Genomic DNA, 14,273 nt, shown 5'->3' on the forward strand with positions numbered 1-14,273 from the left:
ATGGATAAATTGATTTGTCAATGCAACCTTGTATTTTTTTTATACATCACTGTGTACAGTGTTGGAGTGAATGGACAAATGCAATAATTTGTTCAAATTTGAAGAAATTCACCAAAAGATATTTTATTTTCAGAATTGGTGCAATACAGTGACCACAAGGAAAATGTTCCTGTAGTGTTAAAAGTATAGAGTGAAATAAGCTGCCTTGTTTTATTTTTAATAAAGCTGCACTTGATACAGTAATAATAATCACAAGTTCACACAATTGCAACCAAAATTTAGTTTATGCTGCTTTGAAAACATTGTTCCTCGAATAATTATAATAAGAGAAAATTATCACTGCAGTAATCAATGATGGGCTAATTTGTTTGTAAAGTAGGGTGGGCAGAATTCTTTGCCTTTACATGGTCACTGAAACCTAATTCTCACTAGGACATGTTCGATTCCAACACTACAGGCGTTTAAATATTGAACCACCATAAATAAATTACGAATATCTATTTATAAACATCTTAATATCTAGAGACAAGGGATTTGTGAACTGTATAGCGTCTCCCAAGTCTCGAGTCAAAATTCCAAATCTTAACAGCGACTCCAGTTGTGCAGAAATTCACCAAATAAGGCATTTACTGCTTCCAGTTTACAGTCTGTATTGTTCTTGATGGTATCATATCCAATAGATATTCTCGTTGTCTGTCGTTAGCTTGGGCAGTGGTAGTTATTACTTGAGACTTGGGCAATATCTGATGGGATCAAAGTAAATACATCATCAATATATTACTATATGAACTCATACTTTGCATTATTTTGAATTACAATCATCTAGTAGATACGGACAAAAAACTTGCTCAGCTGTGCTTGGACCAGTCAGATGCCTAATTTTTCTTCAAATGTATGTTAAAATTTAAAATGCTTCCATATGTAGTTAACCCAAATCATACCAAATCTTTAAATATGGAGCTGGTACTCATAACTTAATGTCTATGTCAGGAGCTATAGTTTGAAAAATCCTGTCTAGTATATTTTACAGCAATAAATTCCCAGAACAAGAATTTATTTGTTCAGACTGTCCAAGTACAATAACAGGGGAATTAACACGCTGCAAGTATTAGGTAAGTGAAATAAGAACCATTAAGGCCTGAATTTTGCCCAGAAAGCATTGAATATAACATACCTGTGGGATATACGCATATGTTATACCAGGCTGGAGATGAGCCTGAGGTATATGTGTATACACCTGCCTCGCCTGCTGACGTTGCTGCATTTGCTGCTGATGAGCCTGTACTAACTGCTGATGTTGTCTCATCTGCTCTTGCTGCACTTTTTGTAGGTGTTCTCGATGTGTGGTGTGAGTAGAATTGTTGGTTGAAGCAGTAGACTGGCTCATCCTCTGCTCAATCTCCTGTTCCTGTTGTAGAGCTTTGACAAAGGCAGTTTTGAGACGGTTAGTGTGTTCTGCTTTCAGTGCCTTCTTCTGGTTTGTTACCACGCAATTCTCACAAACGACACCAGTGGTTCTCTTTGTGTCTCTCTTCCAGACTGTACTAAAGTCAGTCTTACATTGAGTGCAGATAAATGGTTCTATGAACTCTTTTACCTTATTGGGATCTTCCATTAATCTATTTACAATCTCTTCTAAGCCGACTAAGTAGATGAATTCATTGTTTGCAGCACTTGGCAGGAAGTGTAGTTCTGGTGGTGGTGGCTTTGGTGGTGGAATCTGTAACAATGTTTTTTCTAGTTGTTTTCTCAATGCCAACTTAGCCGCAGCCTGACGACTTGCAGGCGACTCATTCGACATAGAAGACATAGGTGTGGAGACTTTGATCTGCTGCGACTGCACCATTTGTTGCATTGAAGTGTACGTGGTGGGAGTAGTAGCATATGTCACCAGATTAGAGCTATTCCCCACTCTCACAATGGGTGGTCTTACCAACTGAGGCTGCTGAATGTGTAATCCACTGCGAGGCCCTAGCATGAGTGGTGGGGGACCCTGTGCTCCTCCTTGTGTTCTTAAAGTCTGTAGCTGATTTCCTCTCACAAGCTGTGGCATTATTACCTGTTGTTGCTGCTTTGGTACCTGACCACCGCGTACTAGTGGTGGAGGTGCAGCAGTAGGGTTACGAGGAATTGGCAGTTTACCCGCAACACCGCTTTGTGCAGTTGACTGATCCTTCACTACAGCTGGCTGTAATTGACTCTGACGCAATCTTTTCAAAAGTAGTAATTTTGCTTCTTCGTTCCTGAGTTCTTCTTGTAATCGTCTAATAAGTTTATCACGTTCGCCGTTCTGTTCAGGGGTAAGTGTTTTAATTCCATTTTTGGGAGGTCTAGGTGATGATGCATCTGAACTATCATCTTCGATACCATTCATCATTGGGCCAGACGAGTCATCTGACAACACTATAATATCCTCTGGTGATGACGAGTTTTTTCTTTCTTCTCTCAATCTGTAACAATACAAAATAAAACAAATCAGAATTGTTTTTCCACACACTACTAATTTCTCACTGAATTTCCAATTCAAAGACAAAGACGGTTAACTAACAAATTTCTGAAATTAGTATTTATACAACACAAAAAAAACAACAAAAATTGCTTTTGAAAATGGGTCGCAATTACATGTATGAAACCTTTCATACTGATTTGCAGGCACCCACTTTAAAGATAATAATAAACAGCGCCCTCTAGTGTTGACATAGATTCTTATAATACCTAACAATAGTAATTAGGTAACAGCTATCTACATGCATTTAGACATTTCTGATGAAGGACAAATTTTCAAAACAAATGTTTGCTCATTTTGAGTAACAACTAAGGACCAACATTACCAACTACCACTTTCTAAAAATTATTTTTATCTTGACATTAAACCAGCATTCCCACTAATTCAAGAGCATAATTATTTTCACAAGTGCATTGCTGCAAGTCAATCATTTTGCTAAATTAAAATTCAGGTGTTTCTCAGTGATTTGCTGAATGATACATGCAAACGAAGATGCTATTGGGAATTAATATATGTTCACTGGACATAGTACAAAATATTTATCACAATATTAATTTTGTTATTCACAGAATTGATAGAGTAGTGTAACTTCCCAATTTTCCAAACTGAATTTTATTATGTTCTTGGCAATTTAATTTGAAAACAGAAGAGACAAGAAAATTATGAAAATAAATTTAGTTGGCAGGTGATTATGTGTGGAAAACTGCTATCAACAAATTAACATTATTGACTGCAGTGTTGTTGAAGAGCAGCAGTGACCACTAGTAAAATAAACAAGCAGCCTATCGGCTGAGATAGCTCCGCTGTTAGTAATGCACATTTCAATTAAAGAACTGAAGACATCATTAGAAAATGCACAATATGAATAGTATCAAAGCAATCGGACTTGTGGTTTTCAACAAGAAGTCGAAAATATCACTTTTTACCAAAAATGACAAAAATATTCACCAAAATTAGAGAATTGAAGATATCATCACGAAATGAACAAATCTGAGAGAGGTCCACATGTAGTACCTATATATGTAATATCAAAGTAATTGCACTTGCGGTTTTTAACAAGAAGTCGAAAATATCACTTTTTACCAAAAATGACAAAAATATTCACCAAAATTAGAGAATTGAAGATATCAACATGAAATGAACAAACCTAAGAGAGGTCTACCCAAGATACATATACACCAAGTATCAAAGCATTCAGGCTTGTAGTTTTCAAGAAGAAGTCGAAAAAGTAAAACATTGACACGGACGACGACAGACAATCACTCATACAAGCTCCACTCGACACAGGAGCTAATAAAAAAATGAGTGTGAACTCTTGGTTTAAACTGCACAAAGGCATCAGAAGTAATTGCCTTGATGCTTACAAGCCTTGGTGACCTCTGGTTTACTCTATATTATTCCTACAATAATACCCAGACAATTTTGATAATTTTTACCTTGTGTGTTCTCTAAAGTTAGATTGAAACTTGACAGTATCATATCTGCACATGTGAATATTTCAGCTAATTTATTACAATTCACTCAATATTTCTGATCTTCATACTGTAAAATGCATTAAATATTCACTGATTTTCGCTGATAAGTACAATCCACTAAATTAAATCTACGTGAACATGTAAAATAATAAAACTCATTGTTTCCTTGACAAATTCGTGAAATTAAAACACGCTGAATATGCTAAAAACATCAAAATAAATGGTATTACTGTAGCATACAAAATATATATGCTGAAAATTGCTAACAATATTAAGATTCATAATTATAACAATATACTAATATACCCTACCAGATCAAATATTTTCAGTTTGACCTAAACTATTTGTTAACGCAACATTATATTGAAAATTCAACCAGTGTATTTCAATGTTATACTTGAGACTGCTTCTTTCCACTGATCAACAACTATATGTTGTAAATACTTGGCATGTTCTAGCTGGCATTCCATGGTCAACTGAGAACAAGTAATCAAAAATGTACAAAAACTGAACAGTGCAAACTACCTCATCACATTATAACGTTATAACTCTGTATCCGCTTTCTCCCACATATTGCAGGTACATTTGTACCACCAAAAGGTAAAAGATATTTTGTTTGATAACCAATTTAACTTTCCAAAATTGTTACTGAAATAATAACGTAGCATGGAGTTTCAAGCGAGTGCAGGGTTGTCCTTAGACTGGCAAAGTCGGGACTTCTTTTTTGTTTTACAAAAAATATATAATTAATTGTCAATTCAGCCTTTTTAACGTGATTGCGAAAACTAGCAACTGCGAAAGAAATTCCGACTGGACGCATCTGCAGGCGTCCCCTTGCGTTGGAGTGAAAACCGGAGCGGAATTACTCCGGCGATTATGCTAATTAAAAGATGTTGACTAGCTTTGACAACGAATCAGAGTGCATATACATTGAACATTAAGATGGACTTGTTTTCAGTGAGCATGAACAGTTTAAGTACCCATCTCTGCGATCGAATCAAATCAACCTTTAAAAGGGTCACGTTTACTATCACCCACCCACTCATGAATAATCAATGAAATAATTAATAGCAGTCAGATGCCCGCAGATGCGTCCAGTCGGGATTTCTTTACTGGTCAGGTCAGTTTTCGCGATCACGCTAAAAGGAATAAAAGAACAATTAATTATTTCTTTTTGTAAAACAAATCAAAGAAAGCTTAGAAAGAACTCCCATGTGCTGAGAGTATTGGAGACACATTAAATATAATTCAAAATTACTTGTCAAAGATAGTGATAGTGATGGAAAAGCCAAAAACTAATAATGCATATCAGAAAATTAATATGAACAGATTTTAATGGAAAACTAATGAGGTCTGCGCAATGTAACAGACCAAGTTTTATTGAAATGTGATTGGAACCCCAAAAAATTATAAATTATTATGCTAATTAGGGAATAAATATAAACAAATTTTAACCCCAAACTAATCAGGTTTGTACATTATCCTAAAGCATCTTTGCACTAAGTTTCATTGAAATGGAATAATTGGAACCCCAAAAAATTATAAATTATTATGCTAATTAGGGAATAAATATAAACAGATTTTAACCCCAAACTAATCAGGTTTGTACATTATCCTAAAGCATCTTTGCACTAAGTTTCATTGAAATGGAATAATTAGTACTTTAGATATCAGTGTGATAGCTTAAAAGTGGTTAATTATGTAAATTAATAATATGTACAGATTTCAACCCACAATTATCAAGGTCTGTCTATTGTCCTACTGCATCCATGTACAAAGTTTCATTGAAATGTGATGATTAGTACTTGAGAAATCAGTGTGAAAGCTGAAAATTAATTAATTATGCAAATTAGGTAATTAATATACACAATTATTAACCCTTAAGCTAATCAGGTCTCTGGATAGTCCTAAAGGATCTATGTACCGAGTTTCATTGCAATGTGATAATTAGTACTTGAGATATCTGTGGAAAAGCTGAAAAATTAACTAATTATGCAAATTAGGTAATTAATATGCACAAATATTTATACCAAAACAATTAATCTGCATAGTCCTTGAGTATCTATGTACCAAGTTTTATTGAAATGTGATGCTTACTAGTTGAAACATCAAAAGCTGAAAATTAATTATGCAAATTAGGTAATTAATATGCACTGACATTACCCTAAAAACTATCAGGTCTGTGCAGTGTCCTATGACATCTATGTACCAAGTTTCATTGAAATGTGATGATTAGTACTTGAGATAGTGGAAAAAACGAAAATTGACTAATCTTTATGCAAATTAGGTAATTAGTAATTAGGTAATTTTTACCAAAAACTAATCAAAACCAAGCATTAGTTCAGAGCATCCATGTACCAAGTTTCATCAAAATCCAATAAGTGGTTCTTTAGATATCAATAGAACAATCATGGAACAGCTAAAAATTAGCTTATTATCATGCAAATTAGATAATTAATATGCATGAAATTTTACCAAAACCTAATCAAATCTGCGCATTAGCCCAGAGCATCTATGCACCAAGTTTCATCAAAAACTGATGTATGGTTCTTGAGATATCAGTGGAACAGACGGACACATATACAGACACACTAACCGCAAAGACTCCCATTTTGTGCTTCGCACATGGGAGTCCAAAATAAGTCCCGACTTTGCCAGTCTAGGTTGTCCTTAGAGCAGTACTTGATCTTTCTGGCCAAGTGAATGTAAACGGACATGGGGCTGGCAGGATAAAGGATAACTATGTTACCACTGAGAAAGCAAGGCCAGGTAGGAATAACATTTATAGTAAATTTATTTTGATTTTAAAATTATTATTAAAATTCTGCTGAATTTTAATTTGTCATTACAATTAACTTTTCACAAAAACGTGAAAAAAGTTATGAGACAAGGTAATGAAACTGATGCACAGTGACCAGAACATGAATATTTACTGAGCATAAGAGTGAATCATAGGTTCCAAAAATATGCACATTTGTATGTATGTCACTTCAGCTGTGGTACCACAGACTCGCCCAAGCGTGATGTTAGAGACACACTCACTTTTGGATTACAGACAAGCTTAACATGCATCAACCAGGGATACAATCTCAACTGACAGCTGGCTCACCTATTTTATGAAAGCTGCCATGTTAGTGACATACTGAACATAAGAAGGCTTTTCATACTTACCGCTGAATACGCTCACTTTCCGCTGAACTATCTGTATTGGCGCATTGGGAATCGTTTTCTTTGTTGTGTGCCTCGTCCTTATTTTCACTTGCATCGTTGATAACTGATAAATTCTGTGGTTCTTTACAAGATTCACTTTGTGGCTTGTCTGAAGACTCATCCTCTATCACCTCCATCATTTCAACATCTTTCTGTTCTCCCTTGTCTTTACCACTTTCATCACCTATTTCAGTTGCTGTATTTTCTACTGCCTCTATATTTTTTACAGAAACATTCTTTGATTCCTTAGTTTCATCTTTTTCAGATGTATTCGATTCCTTAGTTTCATCTTTTTCAGATGTAGTTTCTTTCAATTCTGTAGTTTCATCTTTTTCACACACAGTCTCCTGTTCATCGGCCAAGGCAACCTTTTTCTCTGGTTCCTTTGACTTATCATTCAATTTTTTATCAAAATCCTTCTCTGAATTTTTAGGTTCTGTTTTAGATTCTGATATCTCGGGAACACTCTCGACACTTTCCTCCTTTGCATTAATGTCAAGTACATCAGCTGAAATTGATTTAACATCATTATCACCAGTTTTAACTGGCTCCTTTTCAAGTATATCTGTATTTTTGACGCCATTCTCTGAATCTTGACTATTTCCCTGATCATCATTGGAGAGTACATCACTCACACTAAGACTTTCCACTTTGGTAGGTTCCTTTGTTAAAGGAACATCACTTTTGTCCACATCCACATTTGTCTCTGCCTCCCCTTCATTATCCGATTTCACATCCTCCTCAGTCACTCTAAAGCTGTTTTCCTTAAATGAAACTTCAGGATCACTGTCGTCCATGATAAAGTTCTCTCCATCAACGTTTTGGACAGAATAATGATCCCCGTTATTTTCACGGTTTGATGAAAGTTCCTGCGAACTCACAGAATGGTCATCATCAGAGGTACGGGCACGTTTACTGCTATGAAGACCGTCACACTGGTCTGGATCACTCCTATGGAGTTAAGGAAAACAATAAATATTTCAGCTGAATATGAATATTTTTACTTTTCATGACATTTAAAAAAATTCAATGTAGTTGCTTCATAATAATATGCATTCACAACAATGAGATGCAGAAAATTATGGGTTCACTGAACATTTTTTGAGAATTAGGAAATTGTATTTTTATTTTATCTGTATTAAATGCATGGGTTTCTATGCTGAACGTCTTTTCTCATTTAATATAGAAATTTCTGTGGCATAGGGTCAAAAACTAATTATAGTTACGTATATGCATTCTAAAATTGATACAAATTTTCAGAACATTCTCATTGAAATTCAGTGACTAATAAAATAGTAATAAAATTACCCCATTAAATTCAATGAGGGTTTTTCACACACATAAACAAGAACAATGCTCAGTATGTCGCTCAGCTCAAAATTTGGAATCAGCACCATCTCAAGGTCATTCTTTTATGAAGCTGCAGCAGATACAGCGGTCACTCAAACAGAAAGAAATTGTCACATCAATACCAAGTTGTCAAGACTAATGTAATCTATTTCAATTTTGCTATCAGAATATTTTTTAGTATTGAAAAATTTCACTGGAGAGTCTAAACATTTAGACATGTTTAATGACCTCAGGCTATCAAATTTCGCATTCCAATGGAAAAAAAAAAAAATGATTTATGAATTTTTAATCAAATTAATATTCAAGCAATGTCAAAGTTATGTATTATTTCAAACATATTAGAAGTAATATTTGTAAACTTCAATTTGTCTGGAATTAAAAGTTAATCAGGTATATTCTAGTCTATTTTTTTTTACCCTTACAGGCAGTGACCATTTTTGTACTGTGTTGCCAAAAAGTTTTATAAGATATTCAATCAAATTGATTTATTCTCACAAAACATCCTATATCAGTGTGTAGACAATATGACAATTTTATGAATTTAAAAAATGTGGAACTTCAGTATCATGGCTTTCTCTATACACGATAGTACAAACTCGAGAGGCACGTACAGTTTATTTTGTACATGGCACTGGACAGATTAAAGAAGCCAGATGTCACATAGGACTGGAGGTGGAAGTTTTCAGTAGACAGTACTATCAAGTTTTGTTCAGGGATCAGTTGAAATGTGAAGTCATTATATATATGTTTATCAAATACTCAGGTTTATACCTTTTTGCTAAAGAAGACAGACTAGACTTTCCAGGAGAGCCTGGATTGTCATCTTCAGAATCACATGTTCTTTGTCTTTTACCGGTGAGGGTACATCTCTCACTTGACGAAGAGTCAGCTGATGATCTCCTGAAAGATAATCATAAATATGGCTAAAAATGAACAACTGATGGAAATATTTGATTGAGGCCAAAGAAAAGTATGTTTCTGGTAACAATGAAAACAAAAATAGAGCAGATATGTAGGAACAACATTTTTCTTGAATTAGTTTTGCAATTGTTAACAACAAGAAAGTGCTGGGAGTGTTGGTTCATACTGTTATATAAGAGAATTTCACAAATTAAATTTTCATTATATGGGAGGGACATCAATATACAAGCTAATATTTTGTTGTGAAGAATGTGCCTACAATCTAGAAAGAGAAAGTGAGCACCCTCAACTAAACCACAAAGGTCAACATGCAAAATTTAGGTAACACTTTTTTTTATTTGACATTTTTTTTTACTTTTATAATTATTGTATGAATAACTTAAGTAATTTAATCATATTACGATAAGAAATAACTACTGAGTTTTGCATAAGCGGTTTCTTAATTTGAAAAAGTTATCTTCACAATTTCTGATTTTAAACTAAGGTACACCTTCCTAAAACTGAACTTCTCGTCCAGGAAACAAATGATCCACGAGGTAGCATTGTTGAATTTCAGAGCATCAATGAAGATTCCAGGTTGAGATTACCAGAGTTTACACAAAATAATGTACAAGTACCGGTACATGGCAACATGTAAAATCCACCTTGTGAAGTGGCCTGAAAATAGTTTAAAATTAGTAACCAGTACAACTTTCTTTATAAACATTGATCCAGGCATGCAGTACAAAGACCACAAGCTACGTACAACAAGACTTTGAATAGCTTAGAAATTTTCTACACTTTCAAAAGTTTTACATTGCGATATTCCTGTATGAATAGACAAATTTATTCCCCAGATGAATTTATTTCAGTACCCACTAAATCCTGATGTTTGTGATCATTTGGTTTTATGAATATTCACTACTTTTAAACATATACATCCCAGTATGCATGTTTGGGGGCCAATTTTGTTCGAGTTGAAAATAATATTGGTAATCTCTAGACACTCAAAATGTTAATTCCTTTTATTAATTTACACACAGCATGTGCCAAATTATAATTTATTCATATTTTTAAAAATAGATTTTAGTTGTGTTTTTGAGGGGGTGTAAACAAGGCCTTCTCTTAAGACAACTGGTAAAATTGTAGCCAACTGGTCATCTAGCATTAATTTATCATGAAATTATGACATACTATATGTGAAATACTGTATTTACCCACATTTTATTTTTGTGTAACCATTGGCAAGTGACTGGTAAAAATACAATAATTTGTTTAAAAGATTTGTTGCTATAACTTTTTCTACAATATGCACAGTAGCGAGTACTGTATATTGCTTAATTATTCACTGGCTTTTTTCACTTATGCCTAAATGAGCTAAATTAACACAGTGAACATGCAAGGCTGACAATAGAATACATCATTTCTTTCACAAACCTGTGAGTTTAAAACCTATTAAAAATCCCTGCTAAATCAAATCCATATTAAATACTAAATCCAGTGAATATTCCCCTTCTTCAGTAATTGTTTTTCGGTGAGGAAATATTAATGTGAAAACCTACATTTATATAACCTACTTCTATCTGTCGTTCAAGGACCTTTTTTGACGAGCATTGCATAGTGAGGGACAGCCCCAGTTCACAATCTAGCAAGGACACTGTTAAATTGAAAACAGTTACCATGACAACTCACCGTTCAGATAGTTTAGTAGGCGATGAGGGCATGGACCTTCTCCCACTTCTTGTCACTCTTTCACTCGCATCGTCAGACATTGTTTTACATGTAAGACCTGCAATATGAATGTTACAAAAGTTTAGTGAGGTTCAAAAAATCAGAGAGCCAAATTCAATCCATATTTATCATGATGAGAAAAATATGGAATTGATATCATATATGACAAATTCAATTTTAAAAATTCAAGTGTTGTTCTGGCTATCTCAGTTTTCTTGAATTTTGAATTGTTTTGTATTTTTATTATAAATTATGTTGAAACAGAACAAGTTACTGCATATGCAACCTGCATGAGGTTATGTTTATTGCTGCAGCCTGTCACTCAGGAAAACAAAGCTAAGCATAATTGATGACTTCGCAGGGGGCAACTGTACACATCACAAAAGGGTGGGGTTATGGCTCACTCAACACGATTAGAATAACAAACACAAAGCAAAGCATGATGGGAAGACTGTTTTTTTTTTGCAACCCTGATAAGCCTGTTATCTGCATACCCATTGGCTGAAGTGTCTCTTGTGCCCAAATAAGGAAAGTGGGGTATCAATTCAGAAAAGGTTGAGCCTGATTGGTCGATGGATTCACATCTTGCCAGGACGTGCTGGATCTGGTAGGCAAGCTGATAAATGGACAACAAAATAAAAGCAATAGCAACAATAAAAATATTTAAACAAGTTAATCCTTATTTTAGATTTTAAATTATTGAATATATTAAACTACATGTATTAACGAACCAAAAAAAAATAAGTATTTCCTAAGATATTACTTGTTATACAGATCAGCATACATTTCCCATTCAGGTAACTTTATATTAAATCATTGAAAGATATGCCTTGGTAAAGACATGAACATGTTCCCTTCAAACCAGAAGGCAACAATTGTGGATAAAAAAACGAGCGTGCAGGACTTGTGTAGATATGAAACTACGATAATTTCAGAGAAAATATTACCTGGACAAGGAAATTTTTCTTTGCCACTGCTACAAGTGGAAAACAACTAACTAAATTCAGGGTCAGGGTTCAAAAAGCATGCATTAAAAATACAGGATCCAAATAATATAGTTTCAATCATATAATCTAAACACACACAAAAAACAACGAAAATCAGTGAATAGAGTTAGTGAGAACTGTTTAATTAGGTAATAATGTGTTGCCAATGTGGTAATAAGATAACTGTACCAAGATAAACTTAATTTGTAATGTTTATGCAAATTATAATCAAATTTAATTGAACTTGAAGTTGAAGTTGTTGTTTTTACATAATCAAATTGAGCAGTCTGATCAAACATTGGACACTTACATTAGCAAAATACTTCCTTGGTATCAAGCCGGCAAATTTGCATGCAAGTAAAGTAGTATTGCAGGACACTAGGCTCACGTGTACTAGTGCAACGTGCGTTGTTGTCGGGGATTCCATGAAAAGCGTTATTTACCGACAAAAACACAATTAAATGGCGGCTAGATGCAGATGTATCAAAGCCAGCAAATAATAGAACGGAAGGCAAGTTTAGCAGACACCAAATTTAGACTGACATAACAGTTGGCGTAAAAATGAACAACACTGATTTGCCGTAGAGTACAGTCGTAACACTGACATGAATGGGTTTCCTCGCCACCCGGAAAAAATACTTCGGCAACATATTGGCTCATCCCTGAACGATAAAACGCGATTTCTTGCATTAAAATGCTTAAATCAGGCCCACGTTTTGGGATTCGAATACTACAAACCAACCCAGGTGGGTAATTAACGTGTTCATTGGAGATTTGCGGCGAGAAATTTCCAAGTAAAAAGTCAGAGTATGGTGTGTTGCGTGGGAAAAGGTTTTCTGAGTAAGGAGAATTTACATCAGATCAAATAATGGCTCATTTAATATGTCGACCCAGCAACTTATGAACTGTAATTTCTTAATGTAAACCAATAAATTTTCCTGGAATTTGGAGTTACGAAAATGTTACATGTAAACTAAGCTAACAGTGAGAAATATTGTACTCAGATGAATGAAATAATTTACTAGTCATAAAGATTTTCTTCTCACCAAAGGTTGGGATATACCATTACGTAGCTCTCCTCGTACAAAGCTCCGTCTCGCCGGCAAATGGCGCGAGTTTTGCAAGTTGCACATGTAAAATTGATCGGCAATTGCGAAAGTTTGGCAATATTAGTTATAATAACTTGCTCTTAGTTATTATTGGGGCGCAACTACCAAAGACGAAGCAAAAGTAACTCACCCGGTCAGTCAATTTCTATTTCCTATAAAGATGACCTTTGGCGCTGGATGGCTGGCCATTCAAGGTGACGAACAAAAAATTGTTATGCCAGCGACTTGATTCGCCAATCACGAACACACGAGGGCCTCAGATGTACTGAGTGTAGATGCTGCGAAAAACCCAGACTCGGGAAGATGCGGAGGGGGCTTATTTCGAAATACGAGTAGTAAAATTAAGGGGCAAGACAAAGCCAGGAGCGCCCCAACTAATCTTTCCACAAAAAGGACCGTTTTGGGGAGAAAATGGCGTGTGGTGGTTTACTGTTTACTACGGGGTTTCAAATAGTGGACATCAGGGGTAAAGAAAACAAATTATTTACTTGTAAACATGTGGTAATGACCTAATATGGAATGATGGGTCACATGACCGTGTAACTCATCCAATCAGGCCTAGCTAACTGTCAGACATCACCATGTTGTCATATCAACTGTTGTTCTTGTTGTGTCTGAACATCTGCTTACATCACAGTTTTGTCAACAATTACAGGACTTGCAGAGAGTGGCTAGTTGGTGATTCCTGGATGGGGCACATTTCCAAGACTGTGTTGGATAATTGGGTGTCAGATATCAATTCTAAAAATGATTATTTTTTATGTACTTAATTATCATAAATGACAGCTTGTGGGAATACAAACCCACCTCTAAGCATCTTTTGCTTTCATCGTAACTCCGCCTACTGCAGAAGATGACTAAGTGGACTTGGTTTCTGATTCTGTAATTCAATGTGTGTATCAATTTTGTTGCCTTGGTAACCACCAAATTAAAAAAAATCAGCCATGTCTAATTTTGTTTTCATTGCTGCAGAATCCCACAAATCTCGAGTTTGTTTATTATTATT

At 34.8% G+C, this 14,273-nt stretch overlaps 1 protein-coding gene across 2 annotated transcripts; it reads right to left on the bottom strand.

Moving 5' to 3' along the window:
- Positions 1-87: 87 nt before the first annotated feature.
- LOC100366712 (uncharacterized) lies at positions 88-13,688 on the bottom strand. 2 transcript variants are annotated; one of them, XM_085506950.1, is made up of 6 exons: positions 13,398-13,688; positions 11,134-11,230; positions 9,313-9,441; positions 7,153-8,142; positions 1,175-2,450; positions 88-743 (listed from the first exon to the last, which is right to left on the bottom strand). In XM_085506950.1, the coding sequence occupies exons 2-6, from the start codon at positions 11,211-11,213 to the stop codon at positions 627-629; spliced, it is 2,592 nt and encodes an 863-aa protein (XP_085363076.1). In that variant the 5' UTR covers positions 11,214-11,230; positions 13,398-13,688; the 3' UTR covers positions 88-626. The 2 variants fall into 2 exon arrangements, with proteins under 2 accessions (XP_085363076.1, XP_085363077.1); XM_085506951.1 differs by lacking the exon at positions 13,398-13,688 and adding an exon at positions 13,205-13,222.
- Positions 13,689-14,273: the final 585 nt, after the last annotated feature.

Source organism: Saccoglossus kowalevskii, chromosome 13, assembly GCF_978046115.1.
Source record: "Saccoglossus kowalevskii chromosome 13, keSacKowa6.1, whole genome shotgun sequence".
Taxonomy (NCBI): domain Eukaryota; kingdom Metazoa; phylum Hemichordata; class Enteropneusta; family Harrimaniidae; genus Saccoglossus; species Saccoglossus kowalevskii.

Excerpts from the sequence above, each read along its gene's own strand:
- LOC100366712 (XM_085506950.1), bottom strand. The coding sequence starts at position 11,213 with ATGTCTGACGATGCGAGTGAAAGAGTGACAAGAAGTGGGAGAAGGTCC. Across the intron at positions 9,442-11,133 it reads CCTACTAAACTATCTGAACG|GAGATCATCAGCTGACTCTT; the intron begins GTGAGTTGTCAT and ends ATTATCTTTCAG. Across the intron at positions 744-1,174 it reads CATATGCGTATATCCCACAG|ATATTGCCCAAGTCTCAAGT; the intron begins GTATGTTATATT and ends TGATCCCATCAG.